The 25,616-nt window shown below is 43.4% G+C and overlaps 2 protein-coding genes across 2 annotated transcripts in view; both read right to left on the bottom strand.

The window, feature by feature from the left end:
* Positions 1-25,616, bottom strand: part of LOC121453347 (kinesin-like protein KIF27) — a 64,447-nt gene that overhangs the window by 2,422 nt on the left and 36,409 nt on the right. Inside the window, exons 11-16 of the mRNA XM_041660063.1 lie at positions 15,167-15,280; positions 13,276-13,452; positions 11,151-11,366; positions 4,820-5,026; positions 3,044-3,242; positions 1,167-1,331 (exon numbers count right to left, since the gene is read on the bottom strand). Of these exons, the coding sequence (XP_041515997.1) occupies positions 1,167-1,331; positions 3,044-3,242; positions 4,820-5,026; positions 11,151-11,366; positions 13,276-13,452; positions 15,167-15,280 (1,078 nt within the window). The remainder of the gene's footprint in view (positions 1-1,166; positions 1,332-3,043; positions 3,243-4,819; positions 5,027-11,150; positions 11,367-13,275; positions 13,453-15,166; positions 15,281-25,616) is intronic.
* On the bottom strand, positions 6,134-6,657 carry LOC121453346 (signal peptidase complex subunit 1). The gene has a single exon (XM_041660062.1). It carries the CDS (start codon positions 6,586-6,588, stop codon positions 6,280-6,282), a length of 309 nt encoding a protein of 102 aa, XP_041515996.1. The 5' UTR covers positions 6,589-6,657; the 3' UTR covers positions 6,134-6,279.

Here is a 25,616-nt window from a genome sequence, read left to right as displayed (position 1 = left end):
CAGAGCCTCTAGAACTGGAGTTACAGGTGTCCATTAGCCACCTTGTGGGTCCCAGGTCCATGGCAAGAGCACCCAGTCCTCCTGACCACTGCATCTCCTGTCTACAGTGGCTGGTGGCAACCAGAGGCTGCTTTTCTATAACACAGGAAGGTAACAGATGCTAGGGCTGCCCTAAGGGCAAAGAGCCAAGGACAGCAAAAGCAATTGCCCCATAGCAGGCAATTAATAAAAGCAATCATCCTACGGTTTGTAATTTTAACACAGCTTATCTATTTAAACTTTACACATTTTTAATGTTTGAAAGTCAACTACATCCCTCAACAATGAATGAGAACATTAACAAACCTGTAGCTACAACCCTGACTAGTGACTGAAGTGAAATGAACAATTCTGTAGCTACTGTCATGTTGATAAACTCCAGGGCAGATTCACAAGTTTGAGTTGAGCCTAAGTCTCAAGATACACTTGCCGAGTATGTGTGCGGTGCAACACTCCTAGACAAGAGCACGTGTGAGTGTGCAACACTCCTAGACAAGAGCACGTGTGAGTGTGTGTGCAACACTCCTAGACAAGAGGCAAGGGGTTCAGTTCATTAATTCACTGCACAAGGAAGAATTAAGTGCAGTATTTAAACTACCATAACATATTATTTGAAACAACCTTTATTTGGAGTTAATATATTTTTTAAACCATGCTTTGGGCATATTATATTTTCATTTTCAAATTTGACTTGAATATTTTCCATAATTAATAAAGACATGCCCATAATTAAAAAAAAACAATCACTGGGGACGGTGGTGGTGCACTTTACTCACAGCACTTGGGAAGCAGAGGCAGGAGGATCTCTGTGAGTTCGAGGCCAGCCTGGTCTACTAGAGCTAGTTCCAGGACAGCTAGGACTACACTGAGAAACCCTATCTCAAAAACCAAACCAAACCAAAGCAAAACAAAAAAGGAAAAGAAAACATTATGACTCTACACACGCACACACACACACACACACACACACACACACACGTTCAATTCCCCAGCACTTCTGTAAACAGTTTGTCTACAGAGGTAAATTAAGTACCTCCCCTAAACAACTTGTCACTTGGGAAGTGACCCCAGCAGAGGTCTGGGAGGGGAGGCAGGGTTAGCACGGCAGGTAACACCTGAAGCCTTACGCTCTGCTAGTGAGAGCCGCCATGGGGACGTTCCTCCGGTAGTCTCCTTCAGTTTCTTCTTAAGATCTCTGCTGGTTTTCTTATAGAAGTAAAGATCTTTTTCCAGCTGCTGGATTCTATCTTCATATTTTCTAAAGGTTTCTATAATGCCTTCTCCATCTTGCTCTATACAAAGCAAAAATTGACATTTAACCTTGGCTTACACAAATGACTCAAAACTATAGCTCAGATAGCTCCAGACTCACATTAAAGGGCCAGAAGCATTTATATGGATCTGTTGCCTGAAGGGATTTCCGCAGCCATAGTAAGGATTCTTCTTGCTATACAACTTTCTTCAAAGGATCGATCCCTTCGTTCCCTTCTCTACCTACTCTCTGCCAGCCACTTCCTGCCCCGCCTTGGCGCCTTTGCCTTGGCTACTGAGACGACTTATCAAGAGCAGAAACGGGCATCCTCCAGAAAACAGCTCAAGCGTGCATACCTCTACCCATATGGCCTGGGGCTTACGTCAGACTGTGGCTCTATGGAAAGTTATACGCCTGGGTTATAGGCCGAAGAAATACACAGTGAAAACCCACAAACAGAAAAGCTGTTAGTAATGAGTCTAGAAAGGTTAAATAACAAAGAAAAAAACACTACAGAATGGGGGGGGGCGAGCTGTGTACCATTGTTCTACAATGATAAAATCTAGTTTTCTGACCTTCAGAAAACACTTCCAGACTTACACCCTCCTTTGTACAGTACATATAAAAAATTGGTTTCCATCTTCTTTTGCTATTCTTCTATCTTATTTAGCCCATCATCTAGCTTTAAACCTGACATGCAAGGTCCCAGGGTCTAGTCTTGAGCACCAAAACCAAAAACGCCAACCAACCAAAAGCCATATACCTTATCAGCTTAATTTCCCATATGAATAAGCTGAAATTAGGAAATTCTCAAATTGCTAATAATTATAACTATAGCTATTGTGTATAATCTGTATGCATAACTATAGAAACAATTTGATTTTTATTGATTTCTTGAGACACAGCATCATGAAAATCATGAGAATAAGAGGTGCTAGTAATGGACCCAGGCTTCACGCATGATCTGTAAGCACTCTTCCAAGTGAGCTATGAATTACTGCTGTGTGACCCCAGTCATCTCAAAACAACAGCGTTCTATTCCGCTCTCACTCTTAGACATGACTACAGAGAGGAGGGGTGTGTCTGAGTGCAGTGGTTGTGGGACTGGCCCAGGGAAGTCCTGTTCACTGTGCAGAGACACGAACACTGTAGAGTTAACCTGCTGTCGTTTCCTCAAGACCCAGATTTATGTTTTCCAATTTTCTCCTTCTTTCAAATCCCTTCAACCAATCACAGCTCTGTGATCATGAATGTCAGGGCTGAGCAGCCTGAATTAGAGCGGAAGCAGGCTCAGCTAGCAAGGTCTGTGCTGCCACAGCGCCTGCTTGGACACCAGTCCTCCTCAGGTAACGTGAGGCCAGACTACTGTGATAGCTCTCCTGCACCAGAATCTGCTGTTGGACCGCTGCTGGCCACTAGTATTATGATATGTACCCATCAATTTTGATCTATGATCTAACCTTAATGCATAAAATTTTATAATCAACTAAAGTTGTAACAAGAAATAAAGTCGGGAGTTACAACAGAATCTATCACTTCGTCTGCACATGGAAAGGTCAGACCAACAACCACCCACCAGGATTATAGGCCTTCTTTAGTGCTGGGAGCAGGCAAAGGGGGCGACACTTCGAGCATGGGTCATCTTATACCAAATGACAAAAAACACGGTAGCCACGCATGTAAAGGAGATGACATGGGGCCTGGCTCCCTTCCTCAGCACACCCCTAACCCAGCCGACCCCCAAAGACTTGCCTTTGAAGTGATTTAACAACAACTGCATCTTTTGCTCGTGCTCCTTCTGCTGGAGGGTCAGTCTCCGGTCACACTGCAGCTGCAGGTGCTCCAGGGCAGACTCTAACTCGTGGATCAGAGTGTCCTGCTCCAGAACTTTCATCTTCATCTCCTTATTCTGCAACTGCTGTTTGCGTTCAGCTTCTCGCAAATTAATCACCTATCAAAGACGGTTTTTGACCTTTTAAGAAGGTATCTTTTTTTTTTTTTTTTTGGTTTTTTTGAGACAGGGTTTCTCTGTGGTTTTGAAGCCTGTCCTGGAACTAGCTCTTGTAGACCAGGCTGGTCTCGAACTCACAGAGATCCGCCTTCCTCTGCCTCCCAAGTGCTGGGATTAAAGGCGTGCGCCACCACCGCCCGGCCTTAAGAAGGTATCTTACGTTGTCTGACACAATAGATTAGTCTAGTTTTCTTGGACTACATGAAGTTAGAGCTTATCTTAAATGCCTTTTAAAGGTGTAGGATACATGGCAAATGTTTTAAAACATAACTAGAAAATAGCCTAATAACCTTTTGAATTTGTTGGAATTCTGAACTGGTAATATTTTCATTTTCAACATAATATTGTACTAATAAAACTTATTAGATAAGATCTCTGAGTTCAAATTTTATAATTCTCTTTCTTGCTTGCTTTTTATTTTAGAGACATGGTTTTTGCTATATAGTCCTCGCTGGCCTTGAACTTGTCTCTTAAGTGCTAGGAATATATAGTCACGTGCCAGCATGCCTGGCTATAATTCTGTAACTCTGTTCCTCTAGTCCGTATGGATATTGGGGATGCGTTTATTCTTGCAGCGTCCACTCTGTCCCTGAAGCACAGCGGTTCCCCTTCAGGCCATGCATGTGTTTGCTGTAGTCTGCTGTGCCATAGGAAACAGAGCACCGCGGACAGTGTCTGTGCAGTAGATCCTGACAGGACTCTCAAACAGGAGACTGACTAATATTTTCACTCATCTGTTTCAAGACGGTCTCACTGTGTATCCCTGGCTGCCCTGGACTTGCTCTGTAGATCAGACTGGCCTCGAACTCACAGATCCACCTGTCTCTGCCTCCCGAGTGCTGGAATTAAAGGTGTGCACCACTATGCTGAGTTTTGCATTCACTTTCTATTTTACACAACTACACCTTGAAAAAGTATTTGTCTTACTTTGTATCAACTGTTGGATATTCTCACTAATTCAATATATTTTTAGGGAAAATGGTACATATTTTAAATGAAAAAATAATAGAGAAAATAAGAATATAGTTCTCAGTGATACAAAGTATCCCAGTATCAGAAAACTGCCAGCTCTGTAAGATAACCTGATGAAGCAATCCAGATTAATAAAACCTGCTACTGTCATGGCCACCAGAGCACCACTTCGTCTCCAGTCAACTCAGACATCATGGTCGGAAACACACCAGGTTCCTATTCACAGCGATGGAGGAGAGACAAGCTGCAGGACCCTAGACTTCTCATGAATAGCATTTATGTTTAGAAGCAAGAAATAAAGAAGTATATAAATTAATTTGTCTAAGAAAGACCTCCTATCAAGGGGACTTCAGTTTTAACCACCTCACAAAGTTAGGTGTATCTGGATAATTCACAGCGGTTCTGAACATGCTCAGCACCATAAAGAACAACGGTGCTTAAGGCTAGTCAACCGCCAGCTCTTCCAGCCAGGCACTTTTAGTTCAGAATAAATAAGGGTCTCTGGCCCTCTTTTGTAAGAAAAGTATTGTTCCTTGGACACATACCTTTTTAAAATATTTGAAAAGAATAGCTCTGATCTCGGTAAGGTTCAGGCAAACTAGTTTCCCCACGACATCTGCCTCGCTCTGAGAGAGCGTCTGGAATGATGCTCGAAGCGAGTTCTGGCGACTCTGGATGCTTTCGTTCTTGAATTCAATTGCGGCTTCCAAAGCTTCTATTCCTTCTTCAAGTTGGAAAAGAAGATGTTCTTCCTAGGGACCACAGAGAGCATTTATCTTAAAAACAGTTATAGCCTGAACTCTGTCGTATGCTTACCTCGGGTCTTACCATGTGATAGTCTCTCCATCTAAGGAACTATTCCGACTCTCACCGTAGGATGGGTCACTTGTCAGTGTATAACAGAGATGTCAAATCTCCACCACAAACATTACATAACAAAATGGAAGAAACAAAAGCTAAGTGTGTTCCATGATGTTCCAAGGCTACGCAGCAAACATTGACTACCTAATCCAGAGGATACACCTGAACATGATCTCAGCTCACAGAATCTGCAATACTGACATCTCCCTATAGTCCTCAAGTGCATTTAAAGGTAGAATCCCCACTGATGATGGGGGTAGTGTTGTACCTCCAAAGACCTGGCAGAGCAGACAGTGCTAGGTCAGGAGGAGGGGACACTGCACTGGGAGCCAGCGGCTGAGAACTAGCGACCAGCAGAGTCTGGAAGAAAAGGAGCAGAGGTGACAGAGTAGTCAGGACTCTGGACTGGGACACCTCCCAGGACTCCTATGAAATGAACCAACTGTAGAAGCATTTGCCTAAAACTCCAGCACTTGGAAGGTTGAAGCAGGGGAATCATGAGTTCAAGATCTGTTTTAACCCCCTTCTGAGAAAAAAAAAAAAACCTCTTATGCAATGTTATTTTAAATGGTGGCAACATAGCATCAGATAATAATACACAGCGTGTGTCAGAACAGAAAACCGGCCTTTGAGTTGTCCAGATTAAGGCTATCCGGAAGGAAGGAGGGGAACTTGGATCCCTGGTGACAGAGAGGTGGCTGTCTCTGTGTCCTGTGTCTGCACTGAGGTCCCCAGAGCAAGCTTCTCCAGGAAGACGGCTTTGTCCACACGCACATCTGCTCAGCACGGTATTTATCACATGGTGTAAACTGTTTGTTGAACTTAATGAAAATTTAAAATTTTCGTATGTCTGATTATTTTTTCCACCTCTTCTGAGGGCTTTTCAGTGACTCGAGAATCAGATAGCGACCTCATCTAGCAGGAAGTCGAGCACTCACTTTAAAAGGCCATCTTTTCTTTTTTTTTTTTAATCTCCATGGCAAGATTATGAAGAGATGGAATAAAATAGCTGTAATTTAAAACCAGCTGGATGAGAAAGAAACAAGCACAGCTGGATCTCTACACAGCTCACGTTTTGGTTATGAAAGCCATTCAGCTCATTTTACAGGAAACGAAAGCTGGCGCTGAGTCGTGAAAGCTCACATCAATTATTTTTAGCATGTCTCTTAACTTTTCTGTCCCCTGATTTCTTGTCTTCGGTGCCTAAGTCTTGAACAGGTAACCACTTCAGGGGATGCCAGCGATAGATTGGCCACGGAGGAAGTGTCAGCAAACACGAGAAAGCAAATCCGGCCATAACTATGTAGACGGTCCACCCAAACTGTTCAGCCACGTACCCGTAGATAAACCCAACTATTGCAGAAAAAAGAATAATCCCCTGAAACATCTGTTCAGCTAGCTTCTGCCCCTTGTAATCCATCTGGGTGGGCAGCGAACTCAGATGTTCCAGCATGATTGGCGGAGAAGATCGACAACAAAGCAGAGGTAGCCGATTCTTAAGGAGTACGGTTTGTGGGGCGCAACACCGAGCGTATCCTTAAAAGGCCATCTTATTAAATCTTCTGGGAGAACAATTTGGGGAAAAACATTCAATTGCCATTTCTCTAGGCTAACCATCCTTTGATTATATAATAATTGTTCCAAAATAAACAAAATGATATTTTGAGAGATTAATTTTTACAACATTGAAATTAGGTATATCTGTGTACTGTCTGTGCACGTGAGTGCAGGTGCCCTGCAGAATCCAGACGAAGATACTGGAGGATACTGGCTGGACTGGAGCTGGAGTTACAGGCGGCTGCAAGCTGTCCCATGTGGGTGCTGGGAACTGAACCCAGGTTCTAGTCACTGAAGCCATCTTTTCAGCCCCAACAATCACATTTTTCAGAAGAAAGAAAACCACCTTAAATACTCCTGAGAGGTTCTCAGGTGAATGAAGAAAAGGAACCTAGAAATAGAAGTGAGTTATCTAAAGATAACAGTCTGACTTTTTAATTGATACTCATATTTTATCACAAATATCAAAGGTGTGCTGAGAACTATTTAGCATAATTTTAGTTTTCATAGTTTTGGATATAAGTTAAGGAATGGCTAAGAAAACATGAGGTATTATAACTATGGAATCCTGAGACCACCACTCTAAATACCTACTGCCCACAGGCCAATGACATGGCTCAGTGGGTAAAGGCTTTTGCTGCCAAGCCTGACTCAAGCTTGTTCTCTGGTATCCACATGACAAAAGTAAAGAACCAACTCCCCAGCTGTCCACTGACCTCCGTACATGCGGAATGGCATACATGCATGTACGCGCATACACGTGTAAGTGGATACGTTCACGTGCACACACACACCCCACATGAAACTTTAAAGAGTGAAGAGGTGAAAATACAATGACTACCAGCCACAGTTGTGGGTCCCTCTAACTCAAGGTAAGTGGCCGCGGTACACCGTCACAGCACACACTTTTAAATTCTCATCTGAACTGAAGATGTTGATAAAGATTCTGAGAGAGCAGGTAGGGTGAGTCCTAAGGACCTACTTTTCTAATAGCTTCCCCGAGAACAAGGGCCTAAAGAAGTAGTCTTTAAATTAAATACTCTCAATCAAGAAGTAAAACAAAAGACTAACAAACGTTTTCATGCGAGTATTGTGTTATATGTGCATTTGGGATGAAAGAATGTTTAGATAATAAAGAAGGAACTGAAATTTAAAAGGCAGAATAGACATAAAGGTTACTATATTTTCTTCCTGTACACCACTTACTAGAGAACAGCTCTGAATTATTAGCAAACGTCCGCATTCATCTTGTCATCTCCAGCAACATGGTAGCTATACAAAGCGTTAATAAAATAAGCCTCGTACAGAAAAATGAAGACGAAGCATTTTCAACACACTTGAGCAAGATTAAAAAAACCTGACAACCTACAAGTGGGGAGTAGAACAACGGTCAGCAAAACTATAAGTGGGGAGGATGGTGAGAGGATAGCTGGCACCCGAAACAGATCTAGTTCTCATGTTCCCAGTTAGATCTGTCAGCCTGACACCGCGAGTCACTTGAGAGGGTCATCTTAAGCAGGGGTTTCTGAGACAAGGCCGACCTGGGGATAGACCTGTGTGGGACTGTCTTGACTGCTGACATGTCTGGGCTATCTACAAAGCGAGCAGAGGACCAGCCTGCACACATGCCAGCAAGCAGTGCTCCTGCATCTCTCTGTTTCAAGTTCTTTCTCATGCTCTTGTCCTGACTTCCCTGAGTGAAGGGCTGTGACCTGTGAGCTGAATAACCTTTCCTTCCCGGAGCTGCTTGGCTTTACTAGCGGCAGAAAGGAAGCCAGCACAGAGACTGGCAGCAGAGGAAAGCTGCTGTGATGGACCTGACCACAGTTTAGAGAACGATGTAGAAGGAAAGTGTGTAATTTTATTCCGCAGCAGCCCAGAGTTAAGGGACTTTGGACTTCGTGTTTTCATTTTCATTTATATGTATGTACATGTCTGTGCGTGTGTGTGCCACATGTGTGCAGGTACTCCCATAGGACAGATGGTTCCATGAGTTCCCCTGGAGCTGGAGTTACAAGTGACAGCAAGCCACCTGAAACGGGTGCTGGGAACTCCAGTCCTCTGGACGAGCAGCCAGTGCTCTTAACCACTGAGCCATCTCTCCAGCCCTAAGAGACTTTGACCTCCTCCTCCTTTTTTTTTTTTATTTTTTTGTTTTGTTTTTTTGAGACAGGGTTTCTCTGTGAAGCCCTGGCTGTCCTGGAACTCACTCTGTAGACCAGGCTGGCCTTGAACTCACAGAGATCTGCCTGCCTCTGCCTCCTGAGTACTGGGAATAAAGGTGTGTGCCACCACCACCCAGTCTCAAATATGTAAATTTTAATTTTTGTATTTCATCAAAAAATGGAAGTGTTTTGTTTCCAATGAATTGTTGGGCAATCTGCTACTAAAATGATCTAATGTCTATCATTTATTGTAAACAATATAATTAGAAAAATAATGACTGTAAAAAGAGAAAATAATTTGAGGCAATTTAAAAACATCAAAATTGCAAGCTATCCCATACCTTTTCACGTCCTGGTCACTTTAGAATCTCCTTCTGATAATGCGCCACTGGCGACCTATTGAGAGTGTTGACCTTGGCTTTAGAACACAGCAGAGAGAGCAGAGGCACTACCGCACTACGCCAAAGAAAGCCAGAGAAGCTTGCAAGGCTCAGCGGAACCCTGCTGGGTTCCACCTGGGATGGTATTGTTCAGGGAGTGTTGCCAATGTTCTGCCACAGAATTCCACAGGGAACAGAAGCTATTTCCTGTGAGAGCGACCTCACAGGTCGCTGGCCTTGACTTGCACCCGGCCTCCCAAATGCTAGGATGTGGGTACGTACTAACTACCACGGTTTCACTGTCTACTAGCAAGGGGCTCTGCCCTCTGCAAACAGGTTTCTCACTTCCGGCTGCTCTACCTCGTAATGGCCCTATCAAAACATTCACCATGTTTTTCAAAATCCAACTTAGAGTTGCAATCAACCATGGCAGCACTAAGACAGCTTTCCCAGATGACCCCTGCACTACTGTGTGTAGATAATGTAACTATAGCTTTACTACAGCACCCATAATCATCTGTTTAATGTTCTTTAGGGATTCAGTTTCTAATATGTCCATCTTCCCCATGAGAATATGGATTCTCAGGAGAAACACAACCTAGCAGTTGGCTTGCTTTGTTTTCCTCTAAATGTTTTCCTAGTAGCGGTCCTGGGCAGACAGAATTCCTTAAAGCTTGCTGTGTTTAGGTGCTTATCTGAAAGTTCGGAGCTCTAGGGGCTCTAAGTCATAAAATAGTGAACAGATGTGTCCCTTCAGCTGACAGACTGCTGTCTAAGGTAGCCTGAATTCCCTTCATCAGTTCATTCAACACTGGATTTACAGGAGACTTACATGGTACCCTTCCAGCTGTTTCATCAGGAGCTCCTCTAATGCCCCCTCTTGCCCTGGCTAACACATAAGGCACAAGGCTCCTGAAGTTCACCTTCTTTCGGCAGCTGCCCTTGCTTTGGCAATGATGGGCCATAACGATAAATATTCGGAGAGAAGTTTCAGGACATTAGGATCATTTCCCACTGAAATAAAACATGTTCTAAAGGACCAAGTCAATTCATTCATTGACAGCCAATGAATGAATCAATTCTTACATAAAAAAGAAAACAGCAAGGGTGGTGATGGTGCATGCTTTTAATCCTAGCAGTTGGCGGGCAGAGGCAGGTGGATCTCGAGTTCAAGGCTAATTCCAGGATAACCAGGGCAGCACAAAGAAACCCTGTCTCAAAAATCCAAAACCAAAACCAGATGGGAAGAGCTATATGACCTCTCAGATGAAAACTCTAACTGGAAGGTATCTTATTGGAATTTGTATTTTCATTTGAATGGTGGAGAATTTTCTCTGAAAAACCAGCCTTTTTTTTCAGTCAAGTTTCTATAGAAAGAATTAACTCTCAATGTCATAGGCATGTTTTATGTAAGTGAACTACCCAGGTAACAGATGAGTGGAGGGCCAAGCCTGACCCTTGAGTCCCACATGGTAAGAAGGGAGAGCTGACTCCTCCACGTTGTCCTGACCCCACAACACACCATGGTTTGTGCACATGGGCGCATCCCTCAAAATGTGAGAGAGGAAAAGCAGGTTATGTGCTCTCCTTGAAAGACGAATGGGAGAGGCTTTCCTGTGATCTGTGATTTCAGGTGAGAATCAGCTGAGGAGGCACGCACAAGGGATGTTGAGTATTGGTTTCCTAGTGCCACACTCAAGGGACGCGTGGATTCTCTAGTGCCTGGCGGTCCAGGAGGGTCCATGCGGAATGCCATTCTGTGAGGACATCTGTCTCCCCAAGCATGGCTTACAGTACCACACAGACGCCAGATGAACTCATTAGCTGACACAGAACGGTTTATCAGGTTTATGGTCACGTGACCCACATCACTCGTCATAGGACAGCTCCAGCTCCAAGGAGTACTGACTTACTTTGGGGGACAGCACTCTGCCACTCTGAAGCTTCTCATCCACACTGTCCCTTTGTCGCTGGAGCTGATCCTTTTCTTTCTGGAGTGCCTGAACCTGCTCTGAGATCTTTATTTTCTCCTCGGCTGTGCAGCTCTCAAGTTGCAAACTTTTCTCCGACAATTCTTGCTCCAACGAGCTCAGGCGATCCGATATTTTCAGACAATCTGTGCTTAAGTCCTAAAAGACACAACCACCAGTAGAAAGAGAGTTACAAGAAAATCAGATAGCTTAGAAAACAGAAAAAAAAAAACATCAATAAGATACTGAATGGTTCTATTTTTATTTTTTATTTTCTTCCATAAACTTTCTCAAGGGATCCATTAACTAAAATCTTAAATTTAAAGGTTCTTTAAAGATATATAGGTTTGAAGTATGAAGTTATGGGGGCCAGGGAGGTGGCTCAGTCAAGAGCACTGGCTGCTCAGGCAGGATGGCCTTTCAGTTCCCAGCATTCATAAGACAGTTAACAATGTAACCAGTCCCAGGGAATCCGGCGCCCTCTTCTGGCCTCCTTGGGCACTGCACACATATAGTGCACTATACATGCAGGCAAAACACTGACTCATTAAAAAAAAAACAAAGGTTTTGAGAGGCGGCATTTTTCTTTTTATTATTTTATTCCTTAGCTCATTACATGGTAAGACTGTTACGGTTTCTTAAGATGTTAATATTTGGTGTGTTTCCGCATACTTTTTATTCTTATTTCATTATGGTCAGAAAATATAAGAATCTGGTCAGATTTGTGGATATGTCCATTATTACTTAAAATAATTTGTAAAGATATTGTATTATGTACTTCCATATGGTTTCTAACATACACATAAACTATCATAAGGTTCAACATATCATAATAATAAGCAGAATCATGTGCCCAAATAATCCTCCTTCATTCCTTTTAATTGGTTCTTCTGGTATTCTGCCCTGTGTGTAAACCACCAACTTCAGATGCTGCTGTAAACCACAGTTAAACAGCACTGTAGGTATTAATGCCTGTGAACACACAAACTGGACTTTAAAAGTCAACTGTAAGCTGGCCATGACCACAGCATGTCCTATGATCCTAGCCCCAGCCTGAGGCAGAGGCTCACGGCCAGACCAGGCTACAGAGGACACTGGTAAAGAACCAAACACAAGAGGTCAATTTTATGTCCCATATATTTTACCATCATGTGATAATAAGTCATACTTGGAGAACATTGAACATGTTACTTAAGAGTCTCAATGCTCCAGTGACAGTCACTAGATAAAGCAACAGAACTGGGAATAACTTTCCTTTCCTTTTAACTATAGTTGATCTTTATGTGCATGTGTATCTGTGTGCGCGCACATGTGAACATGAGTTTCGAGGCCAGAAGTCAGCATTAGGTGTCTTCCTCACTGGCTTTTTCACATTATGTTTTGAGACAGGGTCTCTCAGTGGACCTGGAGCTTGGTGATTTGACCAGGCTGGCTAGCCAGGCCCAGGAATCCCACAGAAATTACAAGTGAAAGTTTCCATCCCCCACTTTTATGTGGGTTCTCGGATCTGAACTCAGGTCCTCACCCTTGGATGGAAAGCAAATTACTTTTTTTTTTAAAAAAAAAAGATTTGTTTATTTATTATGTATACAGTATTCTCAGTATTCTGTCTGCATGTATGTCTGCAGGTCAGAAGAGGACACCAGACCTCCTTACAGATGGTTGTGAGCCACCATGTGGTTGCTGGGAATTGAACTCAGGACCTTTGGGAGAACAGGCAGTACTCTTAACCGCTGAGCCATCTCTCCAGCCCACGGAAAGCAAATTACTTAATAAGCTCGTGATTTACCTTTTAATTTTTCTAATTTTTTATGCCTTAAAGGTGTTTTGTCTGAATGTATGGTTGTGTTCCATGTGTATGCCTGGTGCCTAAGGAGGCCAGAAGAGATTCCCTGGGACAGGAGTTGTATAGAAATGGTTGTAAGCTTCCATGTGTGTGCTGAGATCAAACCTCGAACCCCTGGAGGGGCAGCCAGTGCTCTTAGTCTCTTAGCCATTTATCCTGATCCAGATTTCCCTTTTAGAGAGAGCATATCCCAGAAGAAGAGAAAACTAACAAGCATGATACCTGACTAGATCGCAGCTTCTTATTTTCCAGCTGGCTCTTCTCCTGGAGCAGGGCTTCCTTCTTAGAGACAATGGCTTCACGTTTCTTCAGGTCTTCCTCCAGCATCTCTAGTTCTTGGCGTTGGTTCAAAACTTTCTCTACTTCTTCATCTAACCATTTCTTTTGCTCATCCAATTTCTATATTAAAAGAAACACTATGGTTTGTTACTCCCCCACCACAAAAATTATACCATTTCAAGAGGCTGAAACTTAAAATGAACGCTACAATTATCAGAGCAGTTCCTGTTCCCAAGGCTCTGGTGATTCTGAGAGCATGCTGCTGTGTTGTTTTATAGGGAGTTATAATTTATTGGCCCACAGTGGCACACTCCAGCTATTTCGCCTGACAAAAGCATCACGGTTTTCTTCACGTCTGTTAAGATCACTGCTGCAGAGAGTAGGCTCCCACTGGCAGTTGCTCTCTCAGCCTGCCACCTCCCCCCCCCCCCCACTCGATGGACTGCAAGGGCGGTATGGTCAGCTCCCTACAGCCAGTTCCCTATGCTGCCTGGTCTGCAGACGGCATTCGATACAAGGTCAAATAAATAAGTATATAAATGCCTTATTCAATCAACCAATGAAATAAATACTCCATGGAAAAGAAATTGACTTTGTAGATTGTCAACTTCAAAGGCCACAAAACAAAATGAAGGGTGGGAGGGCATACAAAGCGTGATAGTATTCTGTTAGACACGACCAGGAGCACGTAGAGACAAACATAAAACACGACTAAAACACATGCCATCACAAGCACACTGAAATGTCTTTAAATCACTAAAACAACAAATAAACAGAGATGTCAACAGAGCACTGTTTTCCGGTCTCTCCTGGGCCCCATAGAAAGAACTAGAAATCTATACTAAGACAGTGAGAACCAGACACAGGGTCCCGTGCCTGCACTCCAGAGCAGAAGCACGAAGATCAGAAGTTCAGGGCCATCTACCTACATAGGAAAGTTTCAGAGTAGTCTGGGCTTACCTGAGACCCTGTCACAAAGCAACTGCACAAAGACCACAAAGTAATAAAAATGCAGGAGAAAAGGGAGCAATGTAGCCGAAGCAAAAGAGATGCAAAGGCAGCCAAATCTCAGAACAGACCTATGAAGTATGATCCTGTAAGCACTGTCAACCCACACCACACTGTACCTGTTCAAACACCTCAGTTTAGCCTCCAGGAAAAGGCCTTAGGAATCCACAATTAAGTTAATATTTATAGCATCTCTCAAGTGTGAGTGGAGTTTCCAATAGACAAAAAGACAACTGTTGAAAATATTTCTGGGTGTAAATGGTATCTATGGGAATAGGGCCATGCTCTAAATGTTACTATTAAAATATGTAAAATGTAAGTATTTTCAAAATTTAAATAGATGCATTTATATTCTGAATATGATTACAATTTTAACTACACTGTTTTTCTTATATAAATATTTTTAATTTTTTTGACCTTTGAATTTAGTTTACAGGTTTTGGTTTTATTTTAAAGTATAACACAAAAATACTATAATATGTTGTAGTATATACAAAATTTGGTTCTGTTTGAAAGTAGAGCTCTGGATTTTAAAAATATACCTGTCTGAGAAGACATCTGTCTTTAATGGGACTAAATATAATCTAGAACATGGATTTCATACCATATTTAAAAAAATCATTTCTGCCAAAATAAGATAACACATTTCTGGATGAGAAATAATTTAGTAACATTTTTGAAAGAAATACAGAACATTTTACAAACAAGCAACAAAAAAATCTAACATTTGAAGATTTTATTCAGAAACTGCTATTTTTTAACCTATATTGAGGCTCTCTCTCATCAAATTGAAGAGAATTAGAAATACTGAACAGAGCTGACCAACCTGGACTTGGTCCACACCTCTAAAAGGACCTTTTCTTCTGTTCGAGTTAAGTCCATCGAGGTCCTCAGCCTTTGGGGTCAGACCTTCTCCTTGCCCGGTTTTTAACTGCAGGTCCTGCACACAGAGAAATTAAAACACCTTACTCACCTTTACTCCCCGCCTCTCATTAATACTCAGATGAGCATTCTCTCTCTGCTCTCTCTGCTTCCCTCATCCCTTCCAATGCTCGTCAGATCCCACAGCCACATGCATGCCACATGTACCCTGCTGCGTTTACACCCACCGTCTTAGAGGGGTTCTCAGCATTCACACGCCTATTACAAGAGCAAAATACGATGAAGAGTGAGGCTAGTTTGGCTCCAAGGCAATAAGGTCAGGGTTTGCTAACGAAACTGAAGCTTTCTCATTTTGTGCTACAGATTTCCGCGTGTTTTCTCTTCCTTTCCGTGTTTTCTCTTCCTTTCCAAGACTGTGGCCCTCACAGCCACCTGCGATGTGCTGTGTCTGAGTTGGGAGTAGGAATGTAAGCCTGCAGTGCAGAATCACTCTCGGGCTGGAGCAGCGGCTAGGTAGTTAAGAGTGGGTGCTGATCTCGCAGAAGACCTGAGTGCCCAGAACCCATGTTGGGGGGCTCACCACCGCTGTACCACAAGCTCTGGGGGATCAGGTGTCTCTGACCTCTGGGGGACCTGTGCTCACAGGCACATACACACCCAAATATACAGAATTAAAAATGGTAAGCATGTTAAAAATGGGAGCCTACAGCTTGAGAAAAGCCTTGTAAGGTCAGACAGACTCAAGCCTTGTTGAGAGCACTCCCCAACCCCACTAGCTTCCCTCCACCCTGCAGGACTGAATCAAGACGCCCGATGCTCATGGTGTTCCTCTACTACTGATACCGGGAGTCAGGAAGGAGGCCGTGGATGAGATGCTTCACATGTGCTAGACAGCAACTCAGGGAAAGAAACATGGAAGGAAGAGACTAAGGGGCCTGGCCTTCTAACTCAAGAGACCTAAGGATTATTTAAATTTTCAGAGTAATTTGAGCAGATGTTTGGTTATATGTTGGCTTGTTACTGACCTACGATGGAGAAGTACAGAGGATGAAAGTGTGAGTTACTTTCACAGCGATTCCACCTCATAATTTTTTTATCTACTGACTTCAATCGGTTATATTTTGTGCTTATCTGAGCATAGTTTACGCCTATACTCTTACTACTTGGGAGGCTTGCTATGAAATAGTCCTCTTGTACACTGTAAAGATTTGTCACTTAAATTGGTTTAATAAAGTGCTGATTGGCCAGTAGTCAGACAGAAAGTATAGATGGGGCAACCAAACTAAGGATGATGGGAAGAAGGGCAGGTCAGGAGTTGCCTGCCAGACAGAGAGAGCAGGAGATGAATATGCCATCCTAATAAGGGTACCACCACGGGGCAGAGCTTAAATAAGGAGTATGGCTTAATTGAAAGTGTAAGAGCTAGGCTGGGCATGGTGGTGCACACCTTTAATCCCAGCTCTGGGGAGGCAGAGACAGGTGGATCTCTGTGAGTTAGAGGCCAGCCTGGTCTACAGAGTGAGACCCAAAACAGTCAGAGAAACACAGAGAAACCCTGTTTCAGATAATCAAAAAAGAAAAAGAAATAGAGTTTTTTTTAAAAGCCACATAAAGATGGAAAACACACAGAGAATCTGGATACTGTATGTTATTGTGTTGTCTTTGAATTGTTTGACTTCTGAGGAAGGAGCAACAGCTGCTCAAAGACATTTGATTATAAATGCTGCTGGGTTAAACCAACATATATATTTTAAAAATATCTTGACTTCAAAATATAAGTCAAAAGATATGCTACTTTGGGAAAAAGGTTTTGCTTTTGTTTTCACAGGAAATGAGAGGTTGTGGATTCATTCTGCATAAAGAAAAATCAGGTTTGATCAAGGAAGAACCCTTGAAAAGTCTCCAATAGGAACAGATGTCCCAGATGATCCAACATCTCAGAGCAACTGTGTTGCTGCTTCCTCTGAGTTCTACAACCAGAACAAGCTTCAAGACTGCTGGCTGAGAGGATTCAGCCTCACAGACTACTCCAGTCAAGACTTGAACATAATCCTAAATTTTCTTTGGGTCCCCATAAGATTATCAGTGCCCCCAGTCAACAGGAAGTATCCTAGAAAATTAGGCCCACATTCCCAAAAAAAATGGATTATGAATGTTTGTCTTTATTTAGTGTGTTGGTTACAAGTTGTTATAAATAATGATCAGGAAAAAATCTAAAGTAAGGAGATTAGATTCAGAGTTCTTGTTTTGAAAAGAAAAAGAGGGGAAATGCCATGGGATAATGCCCTTACATGGTAAAGATTTGTCACTCATACTGGTTTAATAAAAACACTTACTGGCCAGTAGCCAGGCAGAAAGTATAGGCAGGGCAACCAGACTAAGAGAGTTCTGGGAAGGGGAAAGGCAGAGTCAGTCACCACCCAGGCCCAGAAGAAGCAAGATGAGAATGCCTTATTACAGAAAGGTACCAAGCCACGTGGCTAAAAATAGACAAGAATTATGGGTTAATTTAAGTTCTAAGAGCTGCCTGAGCTAACACCCCAAACAGTTTATAATTAATACAAGCCTCTGTGTGTTTCTTTGGGACTGAACTGCTGTGGGGCCAGGTGGGACAGAAACTTGTCTACAAAGCTGAATGGCCAGTATCTAGGCAAGAGGCATAGACAGGATTTCCAGGCAGAGGAAAACTGAGAAGAATCTGGGCATGCAGAAGATACCAAGAGATACAGAACAAGTTAAACACATAGAAATGAGAAGAGGTAAAGACATCACTTGGTAGAATGCAGATTAGTTTAAGTTATAAGAGCTATTGGGGGCAAGCCTAAGGTAAGACTAAGCCTTCATAATTAAATCCAAGTCTCTATGTCGTTACTTTTGGGCTGGCCATCCAAAGAGAGTCCAACAAGAAAGCTTGCTACATTTGTCCCTTGCAGAGACAGCACGGAAACAGGACTACTGTAAACTCCATGTAAGAAGGAAACAGGTGGGTATAACTAATAAAGCTCAGCACCACAGCACAACCCATAATTTTAGACATTCTCTCATATTTCTTTGCAAAAGCTCAGTATGGTGTCTGTCTATGACTGTAACCAAAGCACTCTGGAGGCTGGGGCAGGAGCACATGCTGTAGGTCAGCCTGAGTGACAGAGACACACTCTGTCTCAAAGCCAAGCAAAAGCCAAATCTTCACCACAGGGATGTGGCTCAGGTGGCCAGTGCAAGCCTCATCCATAAAAGACCCTGAGTTCCCAGTCTAGTGCAGCTAAGACAAAGCAGGGAAGACGAGCCTGTGAACAAGCCATTCTATGCTCTGGAAATGGTTTAGATAAGTATGAAGAGGACAGACAGACTAAGTTACCTCCTTTTGGACTGAGCATGGTTCTTTGTTTTACAGGAATGAATATAATCTTACTACACTTGGAGCAATCTGTTTCTTTTCCTGGAATACCTACACTGAACAATTACTGCAGAGTGTAAAAGTTCAAGCTGTAGGTAGAGTTTCATTTCAGCAGGTTATAGCATGGATTTAGACAGCACTCTGTCTGAGGTAAGCGTTGGCCTGTGTTACGTGAAACCCTCAAAGCACAGTCTGACAGGCAGGCCTGATCCTTATATGGATGGAAGAACAGAGACCAAGGCCCTGAGTTGCTTACAACAGAGACAGAATTAGAAACACTACAAACTGGCAACCGACATTCCGGAAGATGGCAGTAACACCCACTCTCAGGCTGCCCTCTAGAACTTGCTCCAGGGACAGCTGGAGGGCACTGCCCTCCAAGGTGGTAGGCAATGGCAAACACCATTTTCAGCAGCAAAGAAAGGGAAGTTTGGAAAACAGAAGAGAGGAGAAAAGTGGGGAGTCTGTTCTAGAGGGCCTGTCCCTGACTGGTTAAGGACAACTGCAGCCTACAGAATGACAGAGCAGGACAAAGGCAAGCCTCAGAAACTGCACAGGTAGTTCTATAGGACCGAGGGTGTGGAGGGAGAAGGAAGAAAGGAGGGGGAGGAAGGGAGGGGGGGAGGGAGAGGAGGTGCTTGCAGCAGACTACACTGGCAGAGGGAAGGAAACCAGGAAAACCCTCTCTTCTCAGCACTCAAACAGCATGGACAAGTTAGAGGCAATGGTCCCTCCTGGGATGTCTCATTCCGAAAATCCAAAACAAATGTCACAGGGCTGTATTCTGAGATCTGAGCTGGAGAATACCTCTAAGTAAAGAGGGAAACTTTCAACCACACAGTCTTCCCACAGTCTTCCATGAGGTGGGGATGTGACCTAAGCCAGAGAGCCCAGTGGCCCACAGACAGGCGCAGCACCCATGCTAGGCTATACTAGGGGCCATACCGAGCAAGCCCAGCACCCGTACTCACATGCAGACTTCAACAGTCAGGGCCAGCATCTGAGCACAGCCAGTGATTCTCTCTCCTTCATGCTCAACGCCCCCCTCAACTAATCTCTAACTGCATTCAGCAGACCAGATGGGTTTGCCCTGTCCACTCCCCTCCCCGTCTGCTGAGCTATCCTGGGTGTCTGGCCTCTGCCTCCCACCTTTAGCTACGTCACATCCCTTCTTTTTACTTCTCCTCTGGGTTCCCCTCTGTTCTGACACTCACCCTGAGTGCGGTCTTCTGCCCCTCCCTAGCCCTGGGACCCAGGATTGAGGATGCTGGGCTATCTTGTTCCTTTACTCTTCCCAATCTCTAGTCCGGGGGCCAAGTTTTTTTTGGAGACAGGATCTCAAGATACAGCCTATTTTGACCTTGAATTTGCAATCCTCCTGCCTCAGCCCCTTGAATGTGGGAATTCCAAGCCTGAGTCATTAGATCCAGCTTTCTTTAAATACACCATTTGTTAGCTGTCGTCAGTCATCTGCCCGTCAGAAGTCTGGACTCACCCATCTAGCTTTGTACCCTTCAACCAATGTCCACCATTTCCCAACCCAAACTTAGTTTTGACAACACCCTTGTCAGTTCCATCAGGAAGAAAGAATAGCATCCTCAACAGAGGGTGCTGGTACAACTATAATTCTACATGCAAATGAATGAAGCCAGGCCTGTGCATCACATCAAATATGAAAACCAACACCAAACAGATTAACAAGCTGACTGTATAAGCTACAACCATACAGCTTCTGCGAGCAAATACAGGCTAAGTTCTTCATGGCCTTGGACTTGACGTCAAAAACATTGCAGGGATGTGATGAGGGCGCAGCTCAACTGGCTCAAGTCCTGTCTAGGAGGCAGAAGTCCTGGGTTCAGTCCCCAGCACCACATAAACGGGGCATGGCTGTGCAAGCCTGGAATCCCAGCACGCAGGGAGAGGAGGATCGGATGTTCATCAAGGCCATCTTTGGTTATATAGTGAGTTGGAGGCCAGGCTCAACTATATGAGACCTTGCCTCAAAATAGAAAAACAGAATAGCATTATACCCCATATGACTGGGCCTTTCAACACCCTGCCATGGAAAGGGGCGGGACTCATGGCCCCCTCCCCCCAACAAGGATTTGTGAGCAGTTGACAGGGGAGGGAGAACACTCTCTGCAGTGGTATAGCTGCTGGTAAGGAATACACGCTCCTGTACACAACTCAAATGAGCAGTGGGCAACAGCAAAATAAATAAAAGAGGAAAATGAAGGGGAGCAAAGTGGGATTAGAAGAGAAAGGGGTTAACAGGAGTGAGAGGGGGGTAAAGGGATAGCAGGGGGAAGCAGGAGACATCCAAATATAGTAGGTCCATGTGGGAAAATGTCATATTCACCAACTCAACATCTGAAAGAGTGCTACTACCCAATATATATAAAGAACTCAAGAAACTAGACATCAACAAACCAGATAATGGAGTACAGATTTAAACAGAATTCTCAACAGAAGAATCTAAAATGACTGAGAAACGCTTAAAGAAATGTTCAATATCCTTAGCCACCAAGGAAATGCAAATCAAAACAACTCTGAGACTCCATCTTACATTTGTCAGGACGGTTAATCAAAGACACAAGTGACAGCTCATGCTAGCGAGGATGTGAAGCAAGGGAACACTCCTCCATGGCTGGTGGGAGCGTAAACTTGTACAGCCACTATGAAAATCAGTATGGCAGTTCCTGAAAATCCTGGGAATTTTATCTATTCATAGACCCAGCTATACCACTCTTGGGAGTATACCCAAAGGATGCTCCATCCTACAGTGGGGACACTAACTCAAGTGTGTTCATAGCAGCTTTATTCAAAAGAGTCACAGACTAGAAACAACCTGGATGCCCCTCAAATGAAGAACAGATAAAATGTAGTACATTTACACAATGGAGTATTGCTTAGCTGCCAAAAAAATGATAACATAAAATTTGCAAGCAAATGGATGGAACTAGAAAAGATCATCCTGAGTGAAGTAACCCAGACCAGAAAGACAGACATGGCATGCACTCACTTATATGTGGATACTAGCTGTAAAGTAAAGGATATCCATACGACAGACCCAGAGAGGCTAAATAACAAGGAGGGCTCAAGAGGGATGCATGGATCTCCCTGGGAAGGGGAAATAGAAAAGATATCAAGGGTGGGTAGGGCAGGTGGGGATGGGAACAGGAAGAGAGTACTGGAAGAGATGATTTTAAATGGGGAGGCATTAGGAGACCAATGTAGAACCTAGAGCAGTGGGAACTCCCTGGAATCTGTGAAGCTGACCCTAGTGAAGACTCCTTGGAATGGGGGATGTGGAGCCTAAACCAGCCATCTTCTGTAACCAGGCAAGGCTTCCGGTGGTGGGACTACCACCCACAAAACCTCCAACCTACAGCTTGTCCTGCTGGGGTAAATGTGGTGCAAAACTTATGGAAGAGGCCAATAAAGGTCCAAAGTGAGGCCCAGACCACAAGAGGGAGCCCATGCCTGAGAGTCCCTGGAGGGCCAGGAGCCTAAGGCTGGACCTCCCAGAGAGACCTGGGAGAGAACCAAACACGGCTGACAAAACAAAGTCAATAAAATGATTCCTAATGATATCCTGCTATACTCATGGACTGGCGCCTAGCCCAGTCATTATCCAGCTTTATCCAGCAGCTGATGTGAGCAGATGCAGGGATCCGCAAGCAAACGTTAGGCAGACCAGAGGGAGAGGATAGACTGCAGGAGCCAGAGGAGTCAAAGACAGAAGAATATGGCCCACAGATTCAACTCTGCAGGGCTCTCAGGGACTCACAGAGACCAGAACATGGAGCCTGCATGGGTCTGAGCTAAGTCCTCTGTATATACATTATGGTTGTGTAGCTTGGTGTTCTTGTGGGACGCCCAGCAGTGGAAGTGGGGACTGTCTCTGACTCTTTTGCCTGCCTTTTCCTCATAAATCCTAAACGAGAGGGGATGTGCCTGGTCTTATTGTAACTTGCTATGCTAGATTTGTTTGATATCCTTGAGAGGCCTGCTCTTTTCTGAAGGGAAATGGAGGAGTGGATCTGGGGAAGAGAGGGAGGTGTGTGGGGGGAGGAAGCTGAAGAAGTGGAGAGAGAGAAACTACACTAGGGATGTGATGTATAAGAATAAATAAAAAGAGCCAGGTTGTGGTGGTACACACCTTTAATCCCAGCACTTGGGAGGGAGAGGCAGGCGGATCTCTGTGAGTTCGAGGCCAGAAAATGTTATAATAAAATCTACTCTGTGTTGCTAGTAGGAATGCAAAAATGATGCTGCTGTTGCTATAAAAACCCAGCCACTGGCAGCTCCTCAGAAAGCTAAAGGAACTTAAACACTTGTAAATTTAAAAGGCAACAATACCACATCAATGTTCTTATGAACAACAGCTAGAAAGTCCAACCTCAGCATCCACTGATGGGTAAAAGTGAAACGAATAAACAGGCCGGACACAGTGGTGCACGCCTCTAGTCCCAGCCCTTGGGAAGCAGAGGTAGGTGTATCTCTGTGAGTTCAAGGCCAGCCTGGTCTCTGGAGGGAGTTCCAGGACAGCCAGGTCTACACAGAGAAACCCTGTTGGGAGAGGGGTGATGGTCTTGCTGTTTGCCCAGGCTGGCTTCAAACTGATGACAAGCCAGCCTGTCTCATCCTCAGGAGCTGGCACACACACACTGCGCCCAGTGCCACAGTGAGGGGGGTGAGGCTCCGACAGGTCCTACAACACCAACGAATGCCAAGGGACGGATCATCCCATGTACAAGAAATACATGAAAATGCAGATTCACAGAGACAAGATCCATCAGAGCTTATCGGGAGCTGAGGAAAGGGGGACAGGGATTGCTATTAACAGTTACGGAGTTTCTCTCTGAAGTCTTGACAATGTTTAAAAAACAACTATGATGGCTGCACCTCGCTGTGAATATAATTAATGCCACATAATTAAACATTTATAAGCGTTGGATGGTAAGTTTTATATTATATATATTTTGTCATACTTCATGAAAATTGACAGGGCTAACAAGCTGGCTCAGTAGGCAAGGCGCTTGTCACCAAGCCTGCCGACAAGAGTTTGACTCACAAACTCCTCAGATGTGAGGAGAGTGGAAGGAAAGGACAGACTCCTGCACCTTGTCCTCTGACTTCCACACACACACAAAAATAAGTGCAAGAATGAAAAATTAAAAATTATAATAAAAATAAAATTTAACAATATATCAAAGCCCATTGTATGGTGAAGAAATTATATTCCAACAAAAAATTATAATAAAAAATTTAGCATGGACAGATTCAATACAATGCCAATCAAAATCCCAGCAAAATTCTTCAAAGACCTCGAAAGAATGGTACTCAACTTCATACAGAAAAGCAAAAAACCCAGGATAGCCAAAACAGTCCTGTGCAATAAAAGAACTCCTGGAGGCATCACAATCTCTGACTTCAAACTCTACTACAGAGCTACAGTACTGAAAACAGCCTGGTATTGGCATAAGAACAGACAGGAGGACCAATGGAACCGAATAGAAGACCCAGATATCAATCCATATATCTTCGAACATTTGATTTTTGACAAAGAAGCAAAAAATATCAAATGGAAAAAAGAAAGTATATTTAACAAGTGGTGCTGGCATAACTGGATATCAACATGTAGAAGAATGAAAATAGGCCCATAACCAGCCTGGTCTACAAGAGCTAGTTCCAGGACAGGCTCCAAAACCACAGAAAAACCCTGTCTCGAAAAACAAAAAAAAAAAAAAAAAAAAAAGAAAGAAAGAAAGAAAGAAAGAAAATAGGCCCATATCTATCACCATGAACAAAACTCAAATCCAAATGGGTCAAAGACCTCAATATAAAGCCAGCCACACTGAACCTTATAGAAGAGAAAGTGGGAAATACACTTGAATGCATTGGCACAGGGAACCACTTCCTAAATATAACTCCAGCAGCACAGACACTGAGAGAAACAATTAATAAATGGGACCTCCTAAAACTGAGAAGCTTCTGTAAAGCAAAGGACATGGTCAACAAGACAAAACAACAGTCTATAGAATGGGAAAAGATCTTCACTAACCCCACATCAGACAGAGGTCTGATCTCCAAAATATACAAAGAACTCGAGAAATTATAACCAAAAGAACACATAATCAAATAAAAAAAAATGGAATACAGACCTAAACAGAGAATTCTCAACAGAGGAATCTAAAATGGCTGAAAGACACTTAAGGAAATGTTTAACATCCTTAGTCATCAGAGAAATGCAAATCAAAATGACTCTGAGATTCCATCTTATACCTGTAAGAAAGACCAAGATCAAAAACACTGATTACAACTTATGCTGGAGAGGTTATGAATAAAAGGGAACACTTCTGCATTGCTGGTGGGAATGCAAGCTGGTACCAACTCCTTTGGATGTCAATGTGGTGATTTCTCAGAAAATTAGGAAACAACCTTCCTCAAGACCCAGTAATACCACTTTTGGGTATATATCCAAATCATGCCACAAGGACATATGCTCAACTATGTTCATAGCAGCTTTGTTTGCATTGCCAAAACATGGAAACAACTAAATGCCCCTCAACCGAAGAATGGATAAAGAAAATGTGGTACATTTACACAATGGAGTATACACAGCAGGAAAAATCTTGAATTTTGCAGGAAAATGGATGGAGTTAGAAAACATTATTTTGAGTGAGGTAACCCCGACACAGAAAGACAATTATCACATGTACTCACTCATAGGTGGCTTTTAAAAATAAAGCAAAGAAAGCCAGCCTACAAACCACAATCCCAGAGAACTTAAACAACAATGCGGACACTAAGAGAGACATACATAGAACTAATCTACATGGGGAGTAGAAAGTAGAAAAAGACAAAATCTCCTGAGTAAATTGGGAGCATGGGGACCTTGGGGGAGGGTTGAAGTGGGGAAAGGGAGGCAGGGAGGGGAGCAGAGAAAAATGTAGAGCTCAATAAATATCAATTAAAAAAACTTAAAAAAAAG

Source organism: Microtus oregoni, unplaced genomic scaffold (genome assembly GCF_018167655.1).
Source record: "Microtus oregoni isolate MIOR12 unplaced genomic scaffold, Mior012 000011F_ref0000422, whole genome shotgun sequence".
Lineage (NCBI taxonomy): Eukaryota > Metazoa > Chordata > Mammalia > Rodentia > Cricetidae > Microtus > Microtus oregoni.
The sequence above is the reverse complement of the archived record's forward strand: the minus strand, read 5'-3'. Positions and strand labels throughout refer to the sequence as shown.

Coding starts and splice junctions, on each gene's coding strand:
- LOC121453346 (XM_041660062.1), bottom strand. CDS start 6,588: ATGCTGGAACATCTGAGTTCGCTGCCCACCCAGATGGATTACAAGGGG.